Genomic DNA, 26,412 nt, shown 5'->3' with positions numbered 1-26,412 from the left:
AAATCACAAGTCCAAGACACCAAATGAAAGATACACATCTTGTGAATCAAGCCATCATTTCTGATTTTTAAAATGTTTTACAGGGAAGACACAATATGTAAATCTATTAGCTAACCACTAGCAAAAGACACCACTTCTTTACTCCACCATTTTTTTACTCCATCAGTAGCTATCACAAATTCGACCAAATAAAGATATAAATAGCCACTAACCAAGAAACAACTTCATCAGATGACAGTCTGATAACATATTTATTGTATAGCATATGTTTTGTTAGACAAATGTGCATATTTCAGGTATAAATCAGAGTTTACCATTGCAGCCACCATCACAACTCTCCCCAAAGCAACTAGAATAACTACAGAGACCATCGTGTATTACCTAAATACTCGTCATAAAACATTTATGAAAAATACACAGCGTACAGCAAATGAAAGACACAGATCTTGTGAATCCAGCCAATATTTCAGATTTTCTAAGTGTTTTACAGCGAAAACACAATATAGCGTTATATTAGCTTACCACAATAGCAAACATCACAACAGCATTGATTCAAGCCAAAAATAGCAAAAATAGCGATAACGTATAAAAAATATTAATTTTTTCACTGACCTGCTCAGAATTCTTCAGATGACAGTCCTATAACATCATATTACACAATGCATATAGAGTTTGTTCGAAAATGTGCATATTTAGCGGCACAAATCGTGGTTATACAATGAGAAAAGTAGCCAAGCTGCCAAGAAAATGTCGGGAGAAATCTTTGGAGAGGCACCTATTCTAATCAATAAATAATCATAAACTTGTCTAGAAAATACAGGTTGGACAGCAAATGAAAGATAAATTAGTTCTTAATGCAATCGCTGTGTTACATTTTTAAAATTAACGTTACTACAACATACAGCGTGCGTTAAAGCGAGGCTGCACTGAAATTAATGGCGGCTAATGCATTTTACATTTTTCAACAGAACAACGAATTAACATCATAAATAGTTCTTACTTTTTGATGAACTCCCATCAGAATCTTGGGAAAGGTGTCCTTTGTCCAAATGAATCGTTGCTCGGTTGTAGAATGTCCTCTTCAACGTTGCAATTAGCAGTAAATATTAGCATGTGAGCCAGAGATACTCCCTAGAACGCCACAAAAAATAAATACCCGAAAATCGCAATATACTGACATAAACTGATATAATTCGGTTTAAAATAACAACATTAAGGTGTCTTTAACGCCTATATCGAATAAAAACACAGCCGGATATTTCTAAGAGCTATAACCGAAGGTTCTAGTACGATATGCCAAGCTCCTTCCTGCGTCAGAGCGAAGAGGGAAAAGACCAGTACTTTCCTTCCCAAGCCATTTATAACCTTTCAGATCTGCCTAGAGACTCCATTTCAAGTCTCACTATTCGCTAACAACCAGGGGAAGGCGTATGCAGTGCATCTCAACCAATAGAAGACAGGCAGATTTATAAACAGATCTCAGAACAGCCAGCAAAATTCTGCATTTTCACATCCACATAGGAAAATTGCTCTAAGTCCAGTTCTGTTTCACTCACAGATATAATTCAAACGGTTTTAGAAACTAAAGAGTGTTTTCTATCCAATAGTAATAATAATATGCATATTGTACGAGCAAGAATTGAGTACGAGGCAGTATAATTTGGGAACGAAATTATTACAAAGTGCTAACAGCACCCCCTATTGACAAGGGCTGCGGGGCCAGACGGATTACCAGGACGTGTGCTCCAGGCATGTGCTGACCAACTGGCAGGTGTCTTCACTAACATTTTCAACATGTCCCTGATTTAAGTCTGTAATACCAACATGTTTCAAGCAGACCACCATAATCCCTGTGCCCAAGAACACAAAGGCAACCTGCCTAAATTACTACAGACTCGTAGCACTCACGTCTGTAGCCATGAAGTGCTTTGAAAGGTTGGTAATGGCTCACATCAACACCATTATCCCAGAAACCCTAGACCACTCCAATTTGCATACTGCCCCAGCAGATCCACAGATGATGCAATCTCGATTGCAATCCACACTGCCCTTTCCCACCTGGACAAAAGGAACACTTATGCGAGAATGCTATTCATTGACTACAGCTCAGCGTTCAACACCATAGTATCCTCAAAGCTAATCACTAAGCTAAGGATCCTGGGACTAAACACCTCCCTCTGCAACTGGATCCTGGACTTCCTGACGGGCCACCCCCAGGTGTTGAGGGTAGGTAGCAACACATCTGCCAAGCTGATCCTCAACACTGGAGCTCCCCAGGGGTGCGTGCTCAATCCCCTCCTGTACTCCCTGTTCACCCACGACTGCACGGCCAGGCATGACTCCAACACCATCAAGTTTGCAGACAACACAACAGTGATGGGCCTGATCACCGACAACAACGAGACAGTCTATAGGGAGGAAGTCAGAGACCTGGTCGGGTGGTGCCAGAATAGCAACCTATCCCTCAACGTAACCAAGACTAAGGAGGTTATTGTGGACTACAGGAAAAGGAGGACCGAGCACGCCCCCATTCTCATCGACTGGGCTGTAGTGGAGCAGGTTGAGAGCTTCAAGTTCCTTGGTGTCCACATCAACAACAAACTAGAATGGTCCAAACACACCAACACAGTTGTGAAGAGGGCACGACAAAGTCTATTCCCCCTTAGGAAACTAAAAAGATTTGGCATGGGTCATTTACATTTACATTTAAGTCATTTAGCAGACGCTCTTATCCAGAGCGACTTACAAATTGGTGCATTCACCTAATGACATCCAGTGGAACAACCACTTTACAATAGTGCAATAGTGGTCCTGAGATCCTCAAAAGATCCTCAAAAGGTTCTACAGCTGCAACATCGAGAACATCCTGACTGTTTGCATCACTGCCTGGTACGGCAACTGCTCGGCCTCTGACCGCACGGCGCTGCAGAGGGTAGTGCGTACAGCCCAGTACATCACTGGGGCTAAGCTGCCTGCCTGCCATCCAGGACCTCTACACCAGGCGGTGTCAGAGGAAGGCCCTAAAAATTGTCAAAGACCCCAGCCACCCCAGTCATAGACTGTTCTCTCTACTACCGCATGGCAAGCGGTACCGGGGTGCCAAGTCTAGGACAAAAATGCTTCGCAACAGTTTTCACCCCCAAGCCATAAGACTCCTGAACAGGTAATCAAATGGCTACCCGGACTATTTGCATTGTGTGCCCCCCCCAACCCCTCTTTTTACGCTGCTGCTACTCTCTGTCTATCATATATGCATAGTCACTTTAACTATACATTCATGTACATACCACCTCAATTGGGCCGACCAAACAGTGCTCCCGCACATTGGCTAACCGGGCTATCTGCATTGTGTCCCGCCCACCACCCGCCAACCCCTCTTTTACACTACTGCTACTCTATGTTCATCATATATGCATAGTCACTTCATATCTACATGTACATACTGCCTCAATCAGCCTGACTAACCGGTGTCTGTATGTAGCCTCACTACTTTTATAGCCTCGCTACTGTATATAGCCTTTTTTTACTGTTGTTTTATTTCTTTACCTACCTATTGTTTACCTAATACCTTTTTTGCACTATTGGATAAAGCTGAAGGACACTGTCTAGCAGTCTACCTGTGTCATCCCCACCTCCCACCTGCTGTATAAAGGTGTCCTCCTAGCAAGCTATCACACAGTGTCCTTTGCAAACGCCACCTTTGTGTGTGTCTGCTCACCAGACACATAGCAACAGAGAGGCAGTGGGTCAGCTCTGATTGAAGTCCTATTCTCCGGGAACGAACGCCAGGAGCAGAACTTCTAAAACGGATTAACTCAGCCCTTAAATCTACGCCATTAAAGGTTGATGCTTTTGTTGTACTCACTCCCCGTCCCCCATTATCTGAAAACGATTGTGAAGCGACCTAGATATTTCTGATTGTGGCTCTTGTGGTTACACCGGTGAAGGTGACCATCTGCTTTACGGCTGATCCTTCTTCCTACATCCTACCTCTTACATCCTAACTTTTACCTCCTACTTCCTAGATTCAGCCTCCAACCTTGTGGCGCAGAATTCTAAGGCACTGCATCTCAGTGCAAGAGGCGTCACTACAGTCCCTGGTTTGAATCCAGGCTGTAACACATCCGGCCGTGATTGGGAGTCCCATAGGGCCGCACACAATTGGCCCAGCGTCGTCTGGGTTTGGCCGGTGTAGGCCGTCAATGTTAATAAGAATTTGTTCTTAACTGACTTGCCTACTTAAATAAAGGTTACAAATAAAAATATATTTTCCTCCTACTGTCACTACACCTTATCTCTTACTTCCTAGGCTGATTGATCTCCTTCTACGTCTTACCTTTTTCCTCAAATATGCTATATACTACCTCTTACCTCCTTTCTCCTACTGTAGCTCTTATCTCCTACCCCTCTACAGTCGCTCACTATTACCTCTTACATCTTACCTTGTAACTTATGCGGTGCCTGCTCCTACCGCTTACCTCTTACTGTAACTCATACCTTCATACCTCCTACCTCCTACAGTAACTGTTCCTACCTAGTACCTCCTACATATTACAGTTTAGCTTCTACCTCTGCTGTGACTGCTGCTCCACTGACAGCTGCTTTATTGTCTGGGTGAGTCTGGCAGTTAGCACAGTAGTCCTCCCCTCTCCCTGGCACCAGCCACCTCCTCCGCGCACCGCGCCCCAGCGTGTGTTCCCCTGTCCTCACAGTAGAGCCAGCAGTGACAGCAGAATGCCAAAGTGGACCAGGAGGGGAGTTGCATGGAATGTACTCAGGCGTATTCACGGTCACACTACATAGTGCAAGCATGCTTTTAGGTGAGTTAGACCGTTGGATTCCTTTTAATTTGATGGGAGCATGCAGTGTGTGGTGTAGGCAGTTTGTGCTGATATCAGAACACTCCTGTGTCTGTAGAATTGTCTGGAATGAATTGTTTGTTTGATCTAAATTTGAATAGGTTTTTGAAATGTGAAAATGTCTTAAGACAATAGCTGTGCTATCCTCTGTTTGCCATTACATAATACAATATATAGTTGTTGTTGCATTCCCGTGTCTTTGAAATATGCGCTGTGCTCCTACTCTATCTCACAGTGACAGTGTTCCTTAAGTGAACAGCCAGCAGAACAGAGGATGTTGAAGTGAATTGTGTGAATTGTGAAGGTGTTTGAAAGAGCATTGATGATGATCCTACTTCTGCTTCAAATTCTAGGAGATGTCAATCCCAGATAGGAGAGTACACCAGTTGTTATTGTGGAAATTCCTGTCAACTTAAATTGAGTGATAACAATGCGTCACTCTGAATATAGCAGCGATCATCTGAAAGATCACCCTGACTGAATGACTGAACTGTCACTTGGCGACTCGATGAAATGGCGTTCGCACCGATATTGAATAGCTGGTGTAACATACTACACGGCTGTCTGAGTAGACCTGTTTCCACTGCTAACAGTGAAAGGATGTATTAAGCTTGTGTGTTTGCGTGTGTGTGTGTGGTTGTGTTTGTACGTGAGCATGCGTGTGTGTCTCTGCTTGTGTACATGCATGCATACCAATGTCTGGGTGTGTGTGCCTCTGTGAGCGTGTTTGTGTGTGTTTGTCCTCATTAGGGCCCTGGAGAACACCAATGGGGTCTGTACCAGACTGACCCTGAGACAGAGCACTGCTGGGACCCCTCGGCCCGTCCAGGGGGCGAACAGTTGCTCCTATCAGACACGACTTCGTTAAACTGAGGTAGAAATGCCAGCATGTTCAACTGCAGTTGTACAGTGTTGAGCTCAAGGCAATATGAGTGTATTACAGTATCTACCTTTATATTGTCTGTTTTGTTACTAATTACAACTTTGCAGCAGTAATTACTTTACCATCTAGGACATGTCTTAAGATCAGTGTGTGTGTGTGTGTGTGTGTGTGTGTGTGTGTGTGTGTGTGTGTGTGTGTGTGTGTGTGTGTGTGTGTGTGTGTGTGTGTGTGTGTGTGTGTGTGTGTGTGTGTGTCGGTTCCACTGTCAGGAGAAAATTAAGGGAAGTTCCTCTCCTTAAGCAGGCCCTTTGTTTCCATGGAAATCTTAAAGCTGAAACAACAAGAACATGCCCTAAATAAAATCAGTTTATGAAAGTATATTTTTTACACAGCGAGGGTGATGCTTTGTCAAACCCTTTTGTTCAGAATTTAAGAGTTGGTTAACTTTGGGAAAGGTGGGGCGCTAGCTCCCCATCTCGACAACATCCGGTGAAATTGCAGAGCGCAAAATTCCAAATACAAAAATCGTAATATTAAACATTCATTGAAATAACAGGTGTCTTATATCGTTTAAAAGGTTAACTTCTGTACCCTACGAGCGTGGAGGGACTGTAAGAAATACCTGGGCATCTCCTCCCAAATATGTTCTCAATCGCCTATAGTAGGCAACCCAGACTTGCCAAAAGCCCTAAGAGATGCCAACTTTAATCTTTGGCATACTCTAGGAATCAGGACCTTTTCAGACCTATTTCATCAGAAGACCACTACACTGAAATCCTTTCAAGAGCTCTGCAATGAATTCAATGTGCCAAGATCCCATTTTTTTAAATATCTACAAATTAGACATGTCATCTCCTCATTTACTTCCAAGAGGAGGTTTAGAACTCAGTTGAATGAAGTTGAAACCCTTCTTGTCACAGCACAATCCATTAAAGGCAAAATATCCTATATCTATAGACTCCTTTCTGAGAAAGGAGGATCCTCCTTTACTCCTTTGAAAATAATATGGGAAAAGGACCTTGGTCTGACTATCAGTGATGGGTTATGGGCCGAGGTTTGCGACAGGGTATACTGCTCCTCTACTAATGTAAAAATGAAAGAATCTAATTACAATTTTTTGTACACATTTTATTACACTCCCCTGAGACTCCATAAAATGAAAACAGACATTTCTCCTAACTGTAATAGATGTACCTCTGAAAGTGGAACCTATATGCATGTATTTTGGAGCTGTAGAGAGATTGCCAGATTTTGGCAATCTATACATACTGCTGCACAGAAAATACTAGATGTACAGTTTGATATGACCCCGTGTCTCTATCTTCTTAATGCCCAGCAGGACTTTGTTCTTGATCCTGACAGAGAAAATTTGCTCATGACCATTACATACTTTGCTAAGAAATGTATTCTTCTATTGTGGGCCTCTAATACTTCTCCTACATTTAAAATGTGGATTGACCAGATTGTTGACTTTCTCCCTCTTGAAAAGCTCACTTATGACCTCCACAAGAGACAGCCCAAGTTTGATAGACTCTGGTCTCCACTACTCAACTATATTTCAAATTGGACAGAGTGAATGGGGGAATCAGGGAGATGAGCAGATGCGTGTTGTGTAAGGTGCTGTAAAATCTAAAAACTAATTATTGGCTCGTCATCTCAGCTAAGGCTGTAGATAGCTAATAAGAACCTTGATAGTGCTGCTGCAAGTTCTATAATTTAAATTTTGTTATAATTATTATTTGTGTGTGTATGTGTGTATGTATGTATGTATGTATGTATGTATGTATGTATGTATGTATGTATGTATGTATGTATGTATATATATATATATATATATATATATATATATATATATATATATATATATATATATATACATATATATATACATATATAAAACAATTTTTTATTATTATTTATTTTTTTATTTTTTTAAGTCACATCTGTGAATGTGGAATGTGTTTGGTTGGTTGATTGAAAACTTAATAAAACTTTAAATTGAAAAAAAAAAGGTTAACTTCTTGTTAATCCAGCCGCTTTGTCAGACTTCAAAAAGGATTTACAGCGAAAGCATACCATGCGATTATCTGAGGACAGCGCCCCCCACACAAAAGCATTAAAAACATTTTCCAGACCAGCAGAAGCGACACAAAAGTCAGAAATAGCGATAAACTAAATCACCTACCTTTGAAGATCTTCCTCTGTTTGCAATCCCAAGGGTCCCAGCTACATAACAAATGGTTGTTTTGTTCGATAAAGTCCTTCTTTGTATCTCAAAAAAGTCAGTTTAGTTGGCTCGCTTGATTCAGTAATCCACCTGTTCCACACGTCCAAAATGCATACAAAGGAATCCCAAAAGTTACCAATAAACTTTGTCCAAACAAGTCAAACAACGTTTCTAATCAATCCTCAGGTACCCTAATATGTAAATAAATGCTACAATTTAAGACGGAGAATAGTATATTCATTACCGGAGATAAATAACGAAAACCACGCCCTCATCCACGCGCGCAACAACACTACAGTCAAAATGAGAGCCACCTAGAAAAACTACAAATTTTTCAAATAACAAGCCTGAAACTCTTTCTAAAGACTGTTGACATCTAGTGGAAGCCATAGGAACTGCAATCTGGGAGGTATTCCTTTGATTTTCCCATAGACAGGCATTTTAAATGGTGGTCACCTCAAAAAAGAAATTCCGGATGGATTCCCCTCGGGTTTTGGCCTGCGATATCAGTTCTGTTATACTCACAGACATTATTTTAACAGTGTTAGAAACTTCAGAGTGTTTTCTATCCAATACTACTACTTATATGCATATCCTAGCTTCTGGCCCTGAGTAACAGGCCGTTTACTTTGGGCACCTCAGTCATCTGAACTTCTGAATACTGCCCCCTATCCCAAAGAAGTTAGGTTAGCTCAGTGCATTCAATGAATGCAATGGTAGGCTATGGCATTGTGCTTTATATCTTTACATTGTGTTTCATGACAGCTTATGAGAAGTGCATCTTGGGCATTTTGTTGATTCCTTCTGGTAATATGTGGTCTCAAAATAGTGAAGAGAATGCAATGGAAGGCAATTTCATTTGATCGATTTTATTGTGTATGCTACTGTATTCAGCATCTCATTTACAGTGTGAGTCATACAACTGTTTTGTGTTTCATCTCCTGTTTTTTCCCTGTTTAGTGGACTTTTCGAGGGCCTAAAGTGTCTTGATATTCATCCAAATGAACGATTTCACTGAGATACACTCTGTGTGTGAGACTAATAGTGTTATTGGCTGCTAAATGGAGACGGGTTTGCATTTAGCTACAGCTTAGATGTGCCTGGGTTGGTGTCTGCAGTGGTTTACCTGCATGTTTGTTTCATTGGGTATCGTCGCCTCTTCCTGTCCTCATCTTGTGAACTTTTCATGTACTGTACTGTATGTGTTTCATTGTATGTGTCACTGTTTAATGCAATGACTGGTAACAATGATACTAGGAAATAATAGTAGAATAAAAACCCAATACTTTGCAGATGTGAACTTCACAGACCCACACAGGCTCTCTACCACCTGTGTTCTTTAAGTTAGGCCTAATTGCAATTGGAGATTCTATATCTTATAAAAGCATTACTGTAGCCTGTTTTCCAATTGTTCTGCCACTGGCTTTGACTTATAAAGGCTGTCTATGTTTATTTCCCATGTGGAATCTGGACTTTCTTTTTCTGTAGAGCAGCGTTTCCCAATCTCGGTCCTGGGGAACCCAAGGTTTTTGCCCAAGAACTATACAGCTGATTTAAATAATCCACTCATCATCAAGCGTTAATTATTTGAATCAGCTGTGTATTGCTAGAGCAAAACCTGCCCCCCTTAGGGTCCCAAGGACCGAGTTTGGAAAACGCCGCTGTAGAGAGAGATCTCAGGTGCGCCCGTATTTATGATTTCATTCACACTAGAAATTACTAATATCTTCCACGTTGAGATCCACCACTCTCCTTTCATTTTATGCCAACATGTTGGACTTGTCTTTGCATTTTTCCATATTAGCAAGCAATATTTAATTATGACTTAATTATCTGGGATGGAGCCTCAGTGTTATGCACAGATGCTCTGAAGTTTACATTCTTTAAGGAAGTGGAGCATATTTTCTGTTTGTTGACCCTGTTCACTGCTCTAACCCAACTCTGCCTTATGACTGGCAGGTCTCTACTTATTAGCCTCTGCTCCCACCAGGTCATCTGCCTCTGCGATTGAATCAGTCCTCCCTAGCATGCGAACTCAAGTTTGTGATGAGCCCTAATTTCATTTCACCCAGCCTGCATCAGGTGCTTCTAATAGAAGGGAACCTTCAATCTTCTCACAAAATCATCTGCAGCATCAGAACGGTTTGGCCTACAAACTATTATGACCCCTCTATGGAAAGATGAGACTCTCACGAACATGTTTTGCTCTACGACCCCCCACAAGCGTCTTAGGAATCTGTCTAATGTCGGTACAGCCAATCTGCCAACTTCTATCTGTAGCGTCCAAACAGTTTAAACTACACACTAATATTTCCGTGGAATGGCGAGACTCTCGCGAACATGTACATGTTGGTTATTTTGCTCTAGGACGCCCACAGTCCTCAGAATACCCGTCTGAAGGTCCGGGGGCACCAGTTGAAAAAAATGAATGGAAGTACAGAGCCTTCGGAAAGTATTCAGACCCCTTGACTTTTCCCACATTTTGTTAGGTTACATCCTTATTTTAAAATGCTAAGAGTCTGCAAAGCTGTCATCAAGGCAAAGAGTGAATACTTTGAAGAATCCCAAAATAACAATATTTTGATTTGTTTAACACTATTTTAGCTACTAAATGATTCCATACAGTGCCTTGCAAAAGTATTCACCCGCCTTGGTGTTTTTCCTAAAAAAAATTGCATGACAACCTGTAATTTTAAATATTTTGGGGGGATTCCATGTAATGGACATACACAAAATAGTTCAAATTGGTGAAGTGAAATGAAAAAAATTACTTGTTTAAAAGAATTATAATAAATAAAAAACTTAAAAGTGGTGTGTGCATATGTAATATTCACCCCCTTTGCTATGAAGCCCCTAAATAAGATCTGGTGCAACCAATTACCTTCAGAGGTCACACAATTAGTTAAATAAAGTCCACCTGTGTGAAAACTAACAGTCACATGATCTGTCACATGATCTCGTTGGAAGGCCACAGAGTCTGCAACACCACTAAGCAAGGGGCACCACCAAGCAAGCGGCACTATGAAGACCAAGGAGCTGTCACGACTTCCCCCGAAGTCGGTCCCTCTCCTTGTTCGAGCGGCGTTCGGTGGTTGACGTCACCGGCCTTCTATACATCGCCGATCCACTTTTTATTTTCCATTTGTTTTGTCTTTGTTTTTTTACACACCTGGTTTCAATACCCAAATTACATGTTCATTATTTAATGTTTGGCCGAGGCGTTCCGCTAGCGGAACTCCTCCCACATTCCACTGAAAAGGCAGAGCGCGAAATTCAAAAAATATTTTTTTGAAATATTTAACTTTCTCACATATTATCAAGTCCAATACAGCAAATGAAAGATACACATCTTGTGAATCCAGTCAACAACAAAACATCCGATTTTTTTAAATGTTTTACAGCGAAAACAGCACGTATATTTATGTTAGCTCACCACCAAATACAAAGAAGGACAGACATTTTTCACAGCACTGGTAGCATGCACAAAGCCAACCTAACTAACCAAGAACCAACCAAACTAACCAAGAAACAACTTCATCAGATGACAGTCTTATAACATGTTACACAATAAATCTATGTTTTGTTCGAAAAATGTGCATATTTGAGGTATAAATCAGTTTTACATTGCAGCTACCATCACAGCTACCATCAAAAATAGCACCGAAGCAGCCAGAGTAATTATAGAGACCAACGTGGAATACCTAAATACTCATCATAAAACATTTCTGAAAAATGCATCGTGTACAGCAAATGAAAGACAAGCATCTTGTGAATCCAGCCAATATTTCTGATTTTTTAAGTGTTTTACAGCGAAAACACAATATAGCATTATATTAGCTTACTACAATAGCCTACACACCACCGCATTCATTCATCAAGGCAGCGATTAGCGATAGCAATAGGCTATAGGATTAGCGATAGCAATAGTAATAATAATATGCATATTGTACGAGCAAGAATAGAGTACGAGGCCGTTTAAATTGGGCACGTTTTCCCCCCAAAGTGTAAATAGCGCCCTCTATCCTCATCAGGTTAAGGTGAAACATTTAAATGTCTTGGAATGGCCTAGTCAAAGCCCAGACCTCAATCCAATTGAGAATCTGTGGTATGACTTAAAGATTGCTGTACACCAGCAGAACCCATCCAACATGAAGGAGCTGGAGCAGTTTTGCCTTGAAGAATGGTCAAACATCCCAGTGGTTAGATGTGCCAAGCTTATATAGACATACCCCAAGAGACCTGTTTTTACCTTTATTTAACGAGGCAAGTCAGTTAAGATGGTGAGCAAATTACTTTTAAAGAACGACCAGGCATCCTTGACTGACGGGATGAGGTCAATATCCTTCCAGGATAACTGTGCCAGGTCGATTGAAAAGGCTTGCTCGCAGAAGTGTTTTAGGGAGTGTTTGACAGTGATGAGGGGTGGTCGTTTGACCGTGTACCCATAGCGGATGCAGGCAATGAGGCAGTGATTGCTGAGATCCTGATTTGAAAACAGCAGAGGTGTATTTGGAGGGCAAGTTGATCAGGATAATATCTATGAGGGTGCCCATGTTTACGGATTTAGGGTTGTACCTGTTGGGTTCCTTGATGATTTGTGTGAGATTGAGAGCATCTAGCTTAGATTGTAGGACTGCTGGGGTGATAAGCATATCCCAGTTTAGGTCACCTAACAGAACGAACTCTGAAGATAGATTGGAGGCAATCAATTCACATATGGTGTCCAGGGCACAGCTGGGAGCTGAGGGGGGTCTTTAACAGGCTGCAACAGTGAGAGACTTATTTCTGGAGAGATACATTTTTTAAATTAGAAGCTCGAACTGTTTGGGCATAGACCTGGAAATTATGACAGAACTTTGCAGGCTATCTCTGCAGTAGATTGCAACTCCTCCCCCTTTGGCAGTTCTATCTTGATTGAAATGTTGTTGTTGGGTATGGAAATCTCCGAATTTTTGGTGGCCTTCCTTACCCAGGATTCAGATACGGCAAGGACATCAGGGTTGGCGGAGTGTGCGAAAGCAGTGAGTAAAACAAACTTAGGGAGGAGACTTCTGATGTTAACAATCATGAAACCAATGCTTTTTCAATTACAGAAGTCAACAAATGAGAGTGCCTGGAACACGCAGGGCCTGGGTTAGCCTCCACATCACCCGAGGAACAGAGTAGGATGAGGGTACAGCTAAAGGCTACCAAACTGGTCGTCTAGTGCATTGGGGACAGAGAATAAAAGGAGCAGATTTCTGGGCGTGGTAGAATAGATTCAGGGCATAATGTACAGACAGAGGTATGGTGGGGTGCGGGTACAGTGGAGGTAAGCCCAGGCACTGAGTGATAAGAAAGGTTGCATCTCTGGACATGCTGGTTATACTGGGTGAGGTCACCGCATGTGTGGAAGGTGGGACAAAGGAGGTATCTAAGGCATGTACAGTGGGACTAGGGGCTCCGCAGTAAACTAAAACAATGATAATTACCCTAAACAACAGTATACAAGGCATATTGACATTTGAGAGAGACATAAAGCGAGGCATAAAGCAATCAAAGGTTTTGATTGGGAGAGCTAGCTAAGTCAACAACGGGTAAGACAACAACATCTAATCAGCTAAGACAACAACAACAGGTAAAATGGCGATGAATGGGTAGAGAGGGTCAGTTAACTACACACAGGGCCTGAGTTCGGGGCCAACAGATAAACAAAGGTAAACAAAGTGGAGTATCGTGATAAATTAACAGTCCAGCAGGCATCAGCTATGTAGCCAAGTGATCATAGGGTCCAGTGTGCAGCAATAGATGAAATGGGGAAGCCGCTAGGTATTCGTTACTACGCTAGCACGCGGGAGACACAGCGTTTAAAGTTAGCAGTCCGGGGTAAGTAGAAGCGTCTGCTCCGTCGTCCGGCAAAGGCCGGTTGAAGGCACAACTGATGGAAATACGTCTGCGGACCAGTCATGGTGGTACGGCGGGGCGCCGTGTCGATGAAGGGACCGGGCCAGATGGCGAAAGAGGTATTGTAGTTGTGGTAATTTCGTTTGCTAGCCAGGAGATGCGCCTGGCTCAGAGCTAGCTTCGGGGCTGGGTCACTCAGTGGCAGCTAGCTAGATGTGATGATCAATGGTACAGGGTTTACGGCAGGAATCTGGCGTTGTAGTGGAGAAAAACAGTCCAAGGCTGGCAGGGTATTATCCAGGCTAAAAAAAAGGGTGTGTGCGTGCTGCCATTAAAATATTTTGTTTTGGTATTGTAATTTGGTTAACATTTCTTTGAATCATCATTGTGTTCCCTTAGTGACCATTTCAGATTTCAAATTGCCTTGATGTTATTCAGAACAGAGTGTCCCGGTTGTTTTTGTCTCTCTCCAGTCTGGCTGTGGAGCTGCGATCACTGCTTTGAATATTGATGAGAGTTCAAAGAGATTGTTAGCATACGTTTCTTTCTGATTGCAGCACCACTAATATGACTAGTGTATATTTGCTACTGGTGTACTGTGCTATAACTTATATTGATATTTGAGTAAAATCTCTCAATCATGTTTTAATGAGTACCTCAATACCTGCAAAATGTTACTGTCCATCCATTTTTTATTGTTTATTAACAGATATAGGACGAAATTAAGGGGAGATGGAGAGAAGGGAGCTGCTAGATGCTGTACCATCGCAGTCAGAGGAATCATATACATGCTTTAACGACAAGGCTACCCTCAGGCACCAATAGCTTTTGTTCCAGAAAAACAATTCTATGGCCTTACATTGTCAAATTAATATTTCATCAAAAGAGATTATGAGAGGGATGCTCCATTGCATCGAGAGTTGGTATGACCTTAGGAAAGAGGATCTAATTGAGGCCGTTAACCTAAAACTCTGGATTAAGCTGTCAGTTTGCCTACTCCATGTTTTCAATAAACACTCTTTACGTTGACCTTATTCCATGCAGATGTGCATGAGTTATTGGTTCCCTTAGATGACACGGCATGCTTTTCATCCACTTCAACAGGAAAGGCAACTGGAAAATGTTAGATGTCTCAGAGACTTACCCAAAAGTTTGGCTGGTCTTCATTAAAGTCCCGTAGATCACTTCTGTATTCCCTTTTTGGTTGCTAAGTCTCCACCGAACTAGGTAAATCCGTATTTAAACTTAAAGCACCTCGTTCCTGGAACGGATCGGTGTCCTGTCAACGGGACAGTTGTAAATCATGCAGCGCCTTGTCACGATCGCAGAATCTATAGAAACAACAAATGTCGGTACATATAAGTGTCTTATATCGGCTGAAAGCTTAAATTCTTGTTAATATAACTGCACTGTCCAATTTACAGTAGCTGTTACTGCGAAAAAATGCCATGCTATTCTTTGAGAAGAGCTCCTAACAACAAAACACTCTTTTCACGCACATTAGGTTTGATAAATTCACCTCTGAAGGTAAAACGTGTACTTACGTTCTGATATCTTGCTCTGATTTATCATCCAAAGGGTCCCAGAGATAACATGAAGTGTCGTTTTGTTAGATAAAATCATTTTCATATACTAAAAAGGTCCATATAGCTTGCACGATCAATTTTGTATTTCCACTCGTTCAATTTGCAAAGAAAGGAATCTGTGAAAATCTAACCCTGAACGTTGTTTCAACCAGCCAAATCAAGTTTGCATGTATTTCTCAGAGATTCTAGAATGTAACCAGACTTCACTATATCCTTAGCGGTGTAGTATATCCTATAGGACACCATATTTGGTCAGAGAGCGATGCCTTCATGGCACACCGATGACGCAGGCGGTCTTCACTTAAACGACTCTAACTTTGTCAAATAAGTACCAATCAGGGTCAACAAGGCTAGCTAGATAGCCAATGAGCTGGCCTTTACGGGAGTATCTGGTAACCCTGTATGTGTCATAAAATGTAGCTGCTAACCTTGTACAACAGCATGCCTTTTCCTTTTGGACAAAAATTATAATAATATTCAGAGTTATGAAGTTATGAAAATTGGTTGTTTTGCAAATGTTGAACTAATAATATGGCTACTAATACCAGAAAATCTAAATCAAAGTCCAAGTATACAGATTTGATGATATACGTGCAGAAAAATGTATTATGAATGCAAATGTCTCCTTCACGATTTGCCCAAATGTACCTGGGTGACTTCACACTAAATGTCATGTAGTTTGCTCATACTTCAAGTTATCTGTCTGAAACGTTGCACATAGACTGCTGCCATCTTGTGGACACCATCGGACTTACAGAAAGCACCTCATTGCTGGAACCAACTATAAAATACATTACAATTGAATGTTTTTGTGCCGCTCGGGCAATTTAAAATATTGTTTGGGGACCTTCTTATTGAGGAATGTAATTGTTTTCTTGTAAATGTGTGTTGTGTGGTATTTGACTTGTTTTATATTGTATTTAATTTTCTCTAATGGAATTGTAGATGCAGGGCTTCCTTTGAAAGAGGCCCTTGTATAACTGGTTGACTCCTTGCTTAAATAAAGGTAATAAAAAACAAATAGACCTTTCTTTACGTTGCCTCAAGGATCCTCCGTTCCTCTAAAACCGCATGCCAAAGTGTTTGTTATTATCTGAAAAGATCTTGAAAATAAAGTTAGACACGTTTTCTGATACTCTGCTGTGATGTATTCGTCCTGTTGTGATGTATAGCTGCAGAAATGGCAAACTTGTTATTGATTTATTGTTGTCGTTTTCTTTCTAATTGGATTTCAGCAGTTGACCTTTCTAGGGAGTTTTTCCTAGCCACCGTGCTTCTACACCTGCATTGCTTGCTGTTTGGGGTTTTAGGCTGGGTTTCTGTACAACACTTTGAGATATCAGCTGATGGAAGAAGGGCTATATAAATACATTTGATTTGATTTGAAATGTGATATACGCTTTCATTGAATTCTGTCTGCTTACACATCATCAATAATGGATTATGTGATGATCTAAGTCAAGATCTATGAACTACAATGTTGTTATAAGATATTGCAAGTTACATTTCAGTGTGTATTAGACTGGTTATCTATAGCCTGTATATAGATGCAACGCTGGGGTTACTGGGGCCAGCCATTCTAAAAATGTATGCATGCATAACTGTACGACGCTTTTGATAAAACTGTCTGCTAAAATGGATGTACTATGCTATATATTATGATGTGTTGGGTTATTTTGAGTGGGACTGTTTTCTGGAGATTCAGCATGCATGTTTGACTGGATTGATGTGGGATTGTATCAATGGTTCACTGGGCGCAGATTTACCATGCTGCCTCAGCATAGGTGCATTCTAGTCCCTTGGTGCGTCGTACTGTATGACATGATTTTCTGTGAGGGGATCCATGAGCTCAGTGGCGGAGCAAAAAAAGTGATGCAGTAGGGAAATTCTGAAGGCATGTCGTGTGTGTGTGTCTTGTTACTCTCTCACGCATCATCCCTGAATACTTGGGTTCCCAGGTGGCGCAGCGGTCTAAGGCACTGCATCTCAGTACTAGAGGCGTCACTACAGACACCATGGTTCAAAGCCAGGCTGTGTCACAACTGGCTGTGATAGGGAGTCCCATACGGTGGCACACAAGTGGCCCAGTGTTGTCCGGGTTTGGCCAGTGTAGGCTGTCATTTTAAATAAGAATTTGTTTTTAACTGACTTGCTAGTTAAATAAAGGTTAAATAGAAAATTGAATAAAATACTTATCCACGCTCCATCTCCTCGTCCTCCGTCCTCTTGATGCCGTCTGTAGGAATGAGTTACATGTGTGTGCAAGCACTACTGCAGAGATAACCATGGTTTCCTGTGAGTTTGGAAGACATTTACGTATCTAATTTCTCTCTGTCTCTTCCTCCCCTCACTAGCTTTGTCTCTCGCTACTGTTGCAAAATTGCGTTCTCTCTCTCTCTTTCTGTAGGAAGTGCCTTCAATAGCAGCTGTCTCCCGGCATTGGTGCGGACCCCTCCTGTTATGATGCAGTCCACTCTGGATATGAAGTCCTTCATGTCCTTCCCGGTGGAAACCACATCAGCAGTGGGACTCTTCCCCAACTTCAACACAGTGAGTCTCCTGCTATCACTTCCTATCTCGCTGAACTGCTCTGATCTGAATTAATAAGTGATGCTTTAGGCAGGACAATTAAAGCTAAAGTTGGTGATTGGTACATCCATTTTGGGACTTTTAAATGAATACAACCTATATATAAATGGCTCGTAAGCTTGGATTGACTGTCTTACCCCATCACAAATGTATTGTTTTCATGAGCATTTATGTCCACTTGTTCTCATGTTGTCTTTTTGGTCTCATCTCTTTCGCTTCACTCTGTGCTGTGCGCGCCTTCCCATTTACTCACAAACTCCAAGCCCCTTACCCTGCCACTCACAATAACAAAGATGAGAGATCTCTTCTTCCTTTCTGACAAGCGGTTTTAACTCGCCATTTGTATTTGAGGTTTGGTCCAACAAAATCGGTCATAAGGACACTGAAAGACATTTAGACACTTTCTAACAATACCCTTTTTATTTCTCAACTCCTCAAACTGCATGCAAAGCAGACACTACTAAAACAGCACTATTAATGAAAATTGATCCTGGAAAATTCATGCTCATTTGGTCGTGCAGTACCAAGTACAGCTTGTCGTGCGTGACATTATTTTAGCCAAAGACTGTTATACTTTGTTAGATGATGAAATCAAGGGGCCTCCCTTATTTCTCAGAATGAGAACGAGTTGCCAATTCCTTACATAATTGAAATGTATGCTTTTTGCGCCTATGAAATAACACACACACTGCTCAAAAAAATAAAGGGAACACTTAAACAACACAATGTAACTCCAAGTCAATCACACTTCTGTGAAATCAAACTGTCCACTTAGGAAGCAACACTGATTGACAATAAATTTCACATGCTGTTGTGCAAATGGAATAGACAAAAAATGGAAATTATATCCAATTAGCAAGACAACCCCAATAAAGGAATGGTTCTGCAGGTGGTGACCACAGACCACTTCTCAGTTCCTATGCTTCCTGGCTGATGTTTTGGTCACTTTTGAATGCTGGCGGTGCTCTCACTCTAGTGGTAGCATGAGACGGAGTATACAACCCACACAAGTAGCTCAGGTAGTGCAGTTCATCCAGGATGGCACATCAATGTGAGTTGTGGCAAAAAGGTTTGCTGTGTCTGTCAGCGTAGTGTCCAGAGCATGGAGGCGCTAACAGGAGACAGGCCAGTACATCAGGAGACGTGGAGGAGGCCGTAGGAGGGCAACAACCCAGCAGCAGGACCGCTACCTCCGCCTTTGTGCAAGGAGGTGCACTGCCAGAGCCCTGCAAAATGACCTCCAGCAGGCCACAAATGTGCATGTGTCTGCTCAAACGGTCAGAAACAGACTCCATGAGGGTGGTATGAGGCCCCGACATCCACAGGTGGGGGTTGTGCTTACAGCCCAACACCGTGCAGGACGTTTGGCATTTGCCAGAGAACACCAAGATTGGAAAATTCGCCACTGGCGCCCTGTGCTCTTCACGGATGAAAGCAGGTTCCCACTGAGCACATGAGCACATGTGACAGACGTGACAGAGTCTGGAGACGCCGTGGAGAACGTTCTGCTGCCTGCAACATCCTCCAGCATGACCGGTTTGGCGGTGGGTCAGTCATGGTGTGGGGTGGCATTTCTTTGTGGGGCCGCACAGCCCTCCATGTGCTCGCCAGAGGTAGCCTGACTGCCATTAGGTACCGAGATGAGATCCTCAGACCCCTTGTGAGACCATATGCTGACACATGCACATTTGTGGCCTGCTGGAGGTCATTTTGCAGGGCTCTGGCAGTGCACCTCCTTGCACAAAGGCGGAGGTAGCGGTCCTGCTGCTGGGTTGTTGCCCTCCTACGGCCTCCTCCACGTCTCATGATGTACTGGCCTGTCTCCTGGTAGCGCCTCCATGCTCTGGACACTACGCTGACAGACACAGCAAACCTTCTTGCCACAGCTCGCATTGATGTGCCATCCTGGATGAGCTGCACTACCTGAGTCACTTGTGTGGGTTGTATACTCCGTCTCATGCTACCACTAGAGTGAAAGCACCGCCAGCATTCAAAAGTGACCAAAACATCAGCCAGGAAGCATAGGAACTGAGAAGTGGTCTGTGGTCACCACCTGCAGAACCATTCCTTTTTGGGGGGTGTCTTACTAATTGCCTATAATTTCCACCTGTTGTCTATTCCATTTGCACAACAGCATGTGAAATTTATTGTCAATCAGTGTTGCTTCCTAAGTGGACAGTTTGATTTCACAGAAGTGTGATTGACTTGGAGTTACAATGTGTTGTTTAAGTGTTCCCTTTATTTTTTTGAGCAGTGTATAACACAAATGATAGTCCCATTAAGCCCAAACCAGATGGGATGGCGTATTGCTGCCTCCTCCTCCATGATTTACTGTGGGAAATACACATGTGTAGATCATCTATTCACCAACACCGTGTCTCACAAAGACAGCGGTTGGAACCAAAATCTCCAATTTGGACTCCAGACCAAAGGACAAATTTCCACTGGTCTAATGTCCATTGCTCGTGTTTCTTGGCCCCAGCAAGTCTCTTCTTATTATTGGTGTCCTTTAGTAATGGTTTCTTTGCAGAAATTTTGACCATGAAGGACTGATTCACACAGTCTCCTCTGAACAGTTGATGTGAATTGTGTCTGTTACTTGAATTTATTTGGGCTGCAATTTCTGAGACTGGTAACTCTAATGAACTTATCCTCTGCAGCAGAGCTAACTCTGGGTCTTCCATTCCTGTGGTGGTCCTCATGAGAGCCAGTTTCATCATTGCGCTTGATGGTTTTTGCGACTGCACAAAGTTCTTTAAATTTTCCGTATTTACTGACCAAATTTTCTGTATTGACTGACCTTCGTGTCTTAAAGTAATGATGGACTGTCCTTTCTCTATGATTATTTGAGCTGTTCTTGCCATAACATGGACTTGTTATTTTATCACCATGTCATAACACAACTGATTGGCTCCAGAAGGAATGAGTGTGCAAAGCTGTCATCAAGGCAAAAGGTGGCTATTTGAAGAATCTCAAATATAAACTATATTTTGATTTGCTTAACACTTTTTTGGTTACTACATGATTCCATATGTGTTATTTCGTAGTTTTGACGTCATCAATATTATTCTACATTGTAGAAAATAGTCCAAATAAAGAAAAACCCTTGAATGAGTAGGTGCTCTAAAACCTTTTACCGGTAGTGTAGATCCAAGTTGGCGAAACATGAAATACAAAGATTAGCTGGCTGCGCACTAGTACGTGGGCTTGTGCATGAGAGATTGTTTATGAGATCTGTGTTAATTTTCTGTAATTCCTGCTACCAGAAGTTGGTCATTATTAGTGAATGTGCATGGTTCTGGTTAAATTTGTAACAAAATTGGCATTTTCATAGACAGACGTGAAAGCCAGGTCAGTGATTATTGCAAAAAAGTAGGTTAAACTACTTAGATAAAACAGCTACATTGTTAATGGTTCTTTGTAGATGGCTTATATTTAGGATGTGTATAATTACACAAGCCCTAAATTCATTAGATTACTGCTGACTATTTGAAATGCAGTGTATTTAACCTTTAATTGTACAACAACGCTTATTTTGAGAAAATCGAGATGTATATTGTGAATCGTCCATAAGTTAAACAATTTTTTTTTTTTTAAATGATCTAGATATAATTTTTAGGACATATCGCCCACCTCTATGTTCCACTCTGTTTACTTGTTGCTAAACTTGAGTGTTTGGCTCAAATACCATCACATCCATTTCAACACGGTTCACTTTTCTACCGGCTGAATTTCTTTTCATTTCATTGCAATACAACTACCACAATGACATACCCCACTCAGCCATGCACATACACGGCCAAACGACATATACAGTATATACTGAACAAAAATATAAATGCAACCTGCAACAATTTCAAAGATTTTGCTGAGTTACAGTTCATAGAAGGAAATCAGTCAATTTAAATAAATTCATTAGGTCCTAATCTATGGATTTCACTTGACTGGGCAGGGGGCGCAGCCATGTGTCGGCCTGGGAGGGCATAGGCCCACCTACTGGGGAGCCAGGCCTAGCCAATCAGATGATCCTGCAGGTGAAGAGGTCCTGGGCTGGCGTGGTTACACGTGGTCTGCGGTTGTGAGGCTGGTTGGATGTACTGCCAAATTCTCTAAACAACATTGGAGGCGGCACATGGTAGCGATGCCACAGACATCTGTGGCATTGTGTTTGTGTGACAAAAATTCACATTTTAGAGTGGCCTTTTATTGTCCCACGCACAAGGTGCACCTGTGTAATGACCATGCTGTTTAATCAGCTTCTTGTTATGCCACACCTGTCAGGTGGATGGATTATCTTGGCAAAGGAGAAATGCTTACTAACAGGGATGTAAACAAATGTGTGAACAAAATTTTAGAGAAATAAGCTTTTTCTGCGTATGGATAATTTCAGGGATATTTTATTCAGCTCATGAAAAATGCGACCAACACTTTACATGTTGCATTTATATTTTTGTTCAGTATACATTTAAACCTAGTCATAGACAAAAACATACATTGTTTTCACTTGTGGCATCTCTTATGTCATGCTTAGAGCAGTAAGTCAGGGGCTTGAAGTTTCATGTGGGGTGTCTACATCCAGCCAGCGTGTTCCCTCACTCCACGCTGTGTCTTCTCCACCACTTGCATCTCTGACTGTCCTCCCAAACTGACTTTCATGGTGTGATGTGACAGGGATCTTTAGAGTAGTTAGTGAAAGCCTCGCCAGGGGCCTGTCAACATCTCTCTGTCACAGACACGTGGCTGTGTGCCCAGCTTAGCATGGCTTAGGACGTGTCGTAGCGTTTGCTGTCATTAAATGTGAAGACTGTTATATTATCAAATCAATTCTCTATGTGTAATTATTCCGTGATTAAATGAATCACGGAATAGTAATTAACTAGGAACTCGGGGCATCACGGGAAAAAGTTGTTATAGAGTTATATTGTTATATTGTTATACAAGTTCCTGAATATAACTCTTCAGATATTTTATTATCTTACTGATTATAGTCTTCTATTAATGTATTACCTCATCAATATCATTCCTGAATGTTGCAAACCCTTGTATATCTGCACGAACCCTAGCATCGTAAATCATGAATCAGCCATATACAAATTGGCATAATTATTTATTTACTATGTAACTAATCAATCACTGTAAGGGCTGTCGTTCTCCTCTTCCTCGGACGAGGAGAGGAGAGAAGGATCATCAGACCAAAATGCAGCATTCGGGAAATAAGCCATCTCTTTATTATTAACGACGATGGCAACACGAAAAACAAAACACTTTCAAAATTACAAAACAAGAAAACGACGTAGACGAAAAAACCTGAACATGAACTTACTAAACTAAAACGTAAAACTCACGGACAGGAACAGACTACATCGAAACGAAACGAACAACCGAACAGTCCCGTATGGTGCAAGACATAACACAGATACGGAAGACAATCACCCACAAACAAACAGTGAGAACACCCTACCTAAATATGACTCTTAAATAGAGGAAAACGCAAACCACCTGCCTCTAATTAAGAGCCATACCAGGCAACCCAAAACCAACATAGAAACAAAAAACATAGACTGCCCACCCAAAACACGCGCCCTGACCATAAACACATACAAAAACAACAGAAAACAGGTCAGGACCGTTACAGAACCCCCCCCCCCTCAAGGTGCGAACGCCGGGCGCACCAGCACAAAGTCCAGGGGAGGGTCTGGGTGGGCAGTTGACCACGGTGGTGGCTCAGGCTCTGGACGCTGTCCCCACACCACCATAGTCACTCCCCGCTTCTGTCTTCCCCTCCCAATGACCACCCTAAAACTAACATCCCCTAAATGAACGGCCAGCACCGGGACAAGGGGCAGCACCGGGACAAGGGGCAGCACCGGGACAAGGGGCAGCACCGGGATAAGGGGCAGCACCGGGACAAGGGGCAGCACCGGGATAAGGGGCAGCACCGGGACAAGGGGCAGGTCCCGGCTGAGATACTCTGGCAGATCCTGGCTGAGGGACTCTGGCAGATCCTGGCTGAGGGACTCTGGCAGGTCCTGGCTGAGGGACTCTGGCAGGTCCTGGCTGAGGGACTCTGGCAGGTCCTGGCTGAGGGACTCTGGCAGGTCCTGGCTGAGGGACTCTGGCAGGACCTGGCTGGACGGCTCTGGCAGGTCCTGGCTGGACGGCTCTGGCAGGTCCTGGCTGGACGGCTCTGGCAGGTCCTGGCTGGACGGCTCTGGCAGGCCCTGGCTGGACGGCTCTGGCAGGCCCTGGCTGGACGGCTCTGGCAGGCCCTGGCTGGACGGCTCTGGCAGGCCCTGGCTGGACGGCTCTGGCAGGCCCTGGCTGGACGGCTCTGGCAGGTCCTGGCTGGACGGCTCTGGCAGGTCCTGGCTGGACGGCTCTGGCAGGTCCTGGCTGGACGGCTCTGGCAGGTCCTGGCTGGACGGCTCTGGCAGGCCCTGGCTGGACGGCTCTGGCAGGCCCTGGCTGGACGGCTCTGGCAGGCCCTGGCTGGACGGCTCTGGCAGGTCCTGGCTGGACGGCTCTGGCAGGTCATAGCAGGACGGCTCTGGCAGGTCATAGCAGGACGGCTCTGGCAGGTCATAGCAGGACGGCTCTGGCTGGTCATGGCAGGACGGCTCTGGCTGGTCATGGCAGGACGGCTCTGGCTGGTCATGGCAGGACGGCTCTGGCTGGTCATGGCAGGACGGCTCTGGCTGGTCATGGCAGGACGGCTCTGGCTGGTCATGGCAGGACGGCTCTGGCTGGTCATGGCAGGACGGCTCTGGCTGGTCATGGCAGGACGGCTCTGTAGGAAGGAGAAGGAGAGACAGCCTGGTGCGTGGTATAGGCACTGGCTGCGCTGGAGAGGAGGAAACAGCTGGAGAGAGAACCCGGTGAGACAGCCTGGTACGGGGGGCTGCCACCGGAGGACTGGTACATGGAGGTGGCACCGGGTCTACCGGACCGTGAAGGAGGACACGTGCTCTTGAGCACCGAGCCTGCCCAACCTTACCAGGTTGAATGGTGCCCGTAGCCCTGCCAGTGCGGCGAGGTGGAATAGCCCGCACTGGGCTATACTGGCAAACCGGGGACACCACTCGTAAGGCTGGTGCCATGTATGCCGGCCCGAGGAGACGCACTGGTGGCCAGATGCGTTGGGCCGGCTTCATGACATCCAGCTCGATGCTCAACTTAGCCCTCCCAGTGCGGCAAGGTGGAATAGCCCGCACTGGGCTAAGCACGCGTACTGGGGACACCGTGCGCTTTGCCGCATAACACGGTGTCTTACCAGTACGACGCCTTCTACCTCCACGGTAAGCACGGGGAGTTGGCTCGGGTATCCTACCCGGCTTTGCCACACTCCGCGTGTGCCCCCCCCCCAAGAAATTTTTGGGTCTGACTCACGGGCTCCCAACCGCGTCGCCGCGCTGCCTCCTCATACCAGCGCCTCTCAGCCTTCGCTGCTTCCAACTCCTCCTTGGGACGGCGATATTCCCCTGGCTGAGCCCAGGGTCCTCTACCATCCAGGATCTCCTCCCAAGTCCAGGAGTCCTTGTTGCTCTGTTGAGCACTCCCTTGCCGCTTGGTCCTAGTTTGGTGGGTGATTCTGTAAGGGCTGTCGTTCTCCTCTTCCTCGGACGAGGAGAGGAGAGAAGGATCATCAGACCAAAATGCAGCATTCGGGAAATAAGCCATCTCTTTATTATTAACGACGATGGCAACCCAAAACCAACATAGAAACAGAAAACATAGACTGCCCACCCAAAACACGCGCCCTGACCATAAACACATACAAAAACAACAGAAAACAGGTCAGGACCGTTACAATCACAGAATTACATAAACACACACACAATAGTTATACATTGATTACTGATATTAAACACTGAATAGTCCCTAGTGAACTAAGCCGATATGACTGCTTGGTAGAGAAAGGAAAGGGAAGGGGCGAGCTCAAGAGCAGGAAACTCAGAGTGGACCCCCGTACATACACTACACTCATGGAAATGCTTGTACTTTGAACATGAACAACTGCTCATTAGAAAATAAATTGCAATTTACATATTTACAAGTGTATGCCTTTGTTGTCCCTCTCTGTGATCGCCGGTCCGTCCGCTGGATAGATTGTCGACAGAAAGTCTCTGGTTAGTCCACCAAGTCTTTCGGAGTTGTAGCTTGTTATAATCGTTCGACGGGTTGTGTTTACTAGACTAAAGTATGTAAACAGGTACAGTCTGTATAATTGGTCTTTTAATTTGTAGATTTCTTAACCATTTCAGCGTGGATGATCTCCACGTTCTCTGGTCTTGTCCTTTGGTAGAGTTGCCAACCATTTCATCATGTAGCGACAGCTTCCATGTTTTCTGGTCTCAATGGTGGATTATTCGGGTCACAGATAGAACT

At 43.5% G+C, this 26,412-nt stretch overlaps 1 protein-coding gene across 3 annotated transcripts in view; it reads left to right on the top strand.

The window, feature by feature from the left end:
* The window catches only part of LOC129840615 (zinc finger protein 385B-like), a 198,186-nt gene that overhangs the window by 112,142 nt on the left and 59,632 nt on the right, over nt 1-26,412 (top strand). For 2 of the 3 annotated variants that reach the window (XM_055908618.1, XM_055908621.1), the window contains one exon: nt 17,846-17,988. In XM_055908618.1, coding sequence (XP_055764593.1) covers nt 17,846-17,988 — 143 coding nt within the window. Of the gene's footprint in view, nt 1-4,160; nt 4,821-17,845; nt 17,989-26,412 lie in introns of those variants that run through there. The other variant, XM_055908620.1, reaches the window with a different exon arrangement.

Source organism: Salvelinus fontinalis, chromosome 41 (assembly GCF_029448725.1).
Source record: "Salvelinus fontinalis isolate EN_2023a chromosome 41, ASM2944872v1, whole genome shotgun sequence".
In the NCBI taxonomy this organism is placed as follows: Eukaryota; Metazoa; Chordata; class Actinopteri; order Salmoniformes; family Salmonidae; genus Salvelinus; species Salvelinus fontinalis.
Note: the sequence above shows the minus strand (reverse complement) of the source record. Positions and strands in the feature narration are given on the sequence as shown.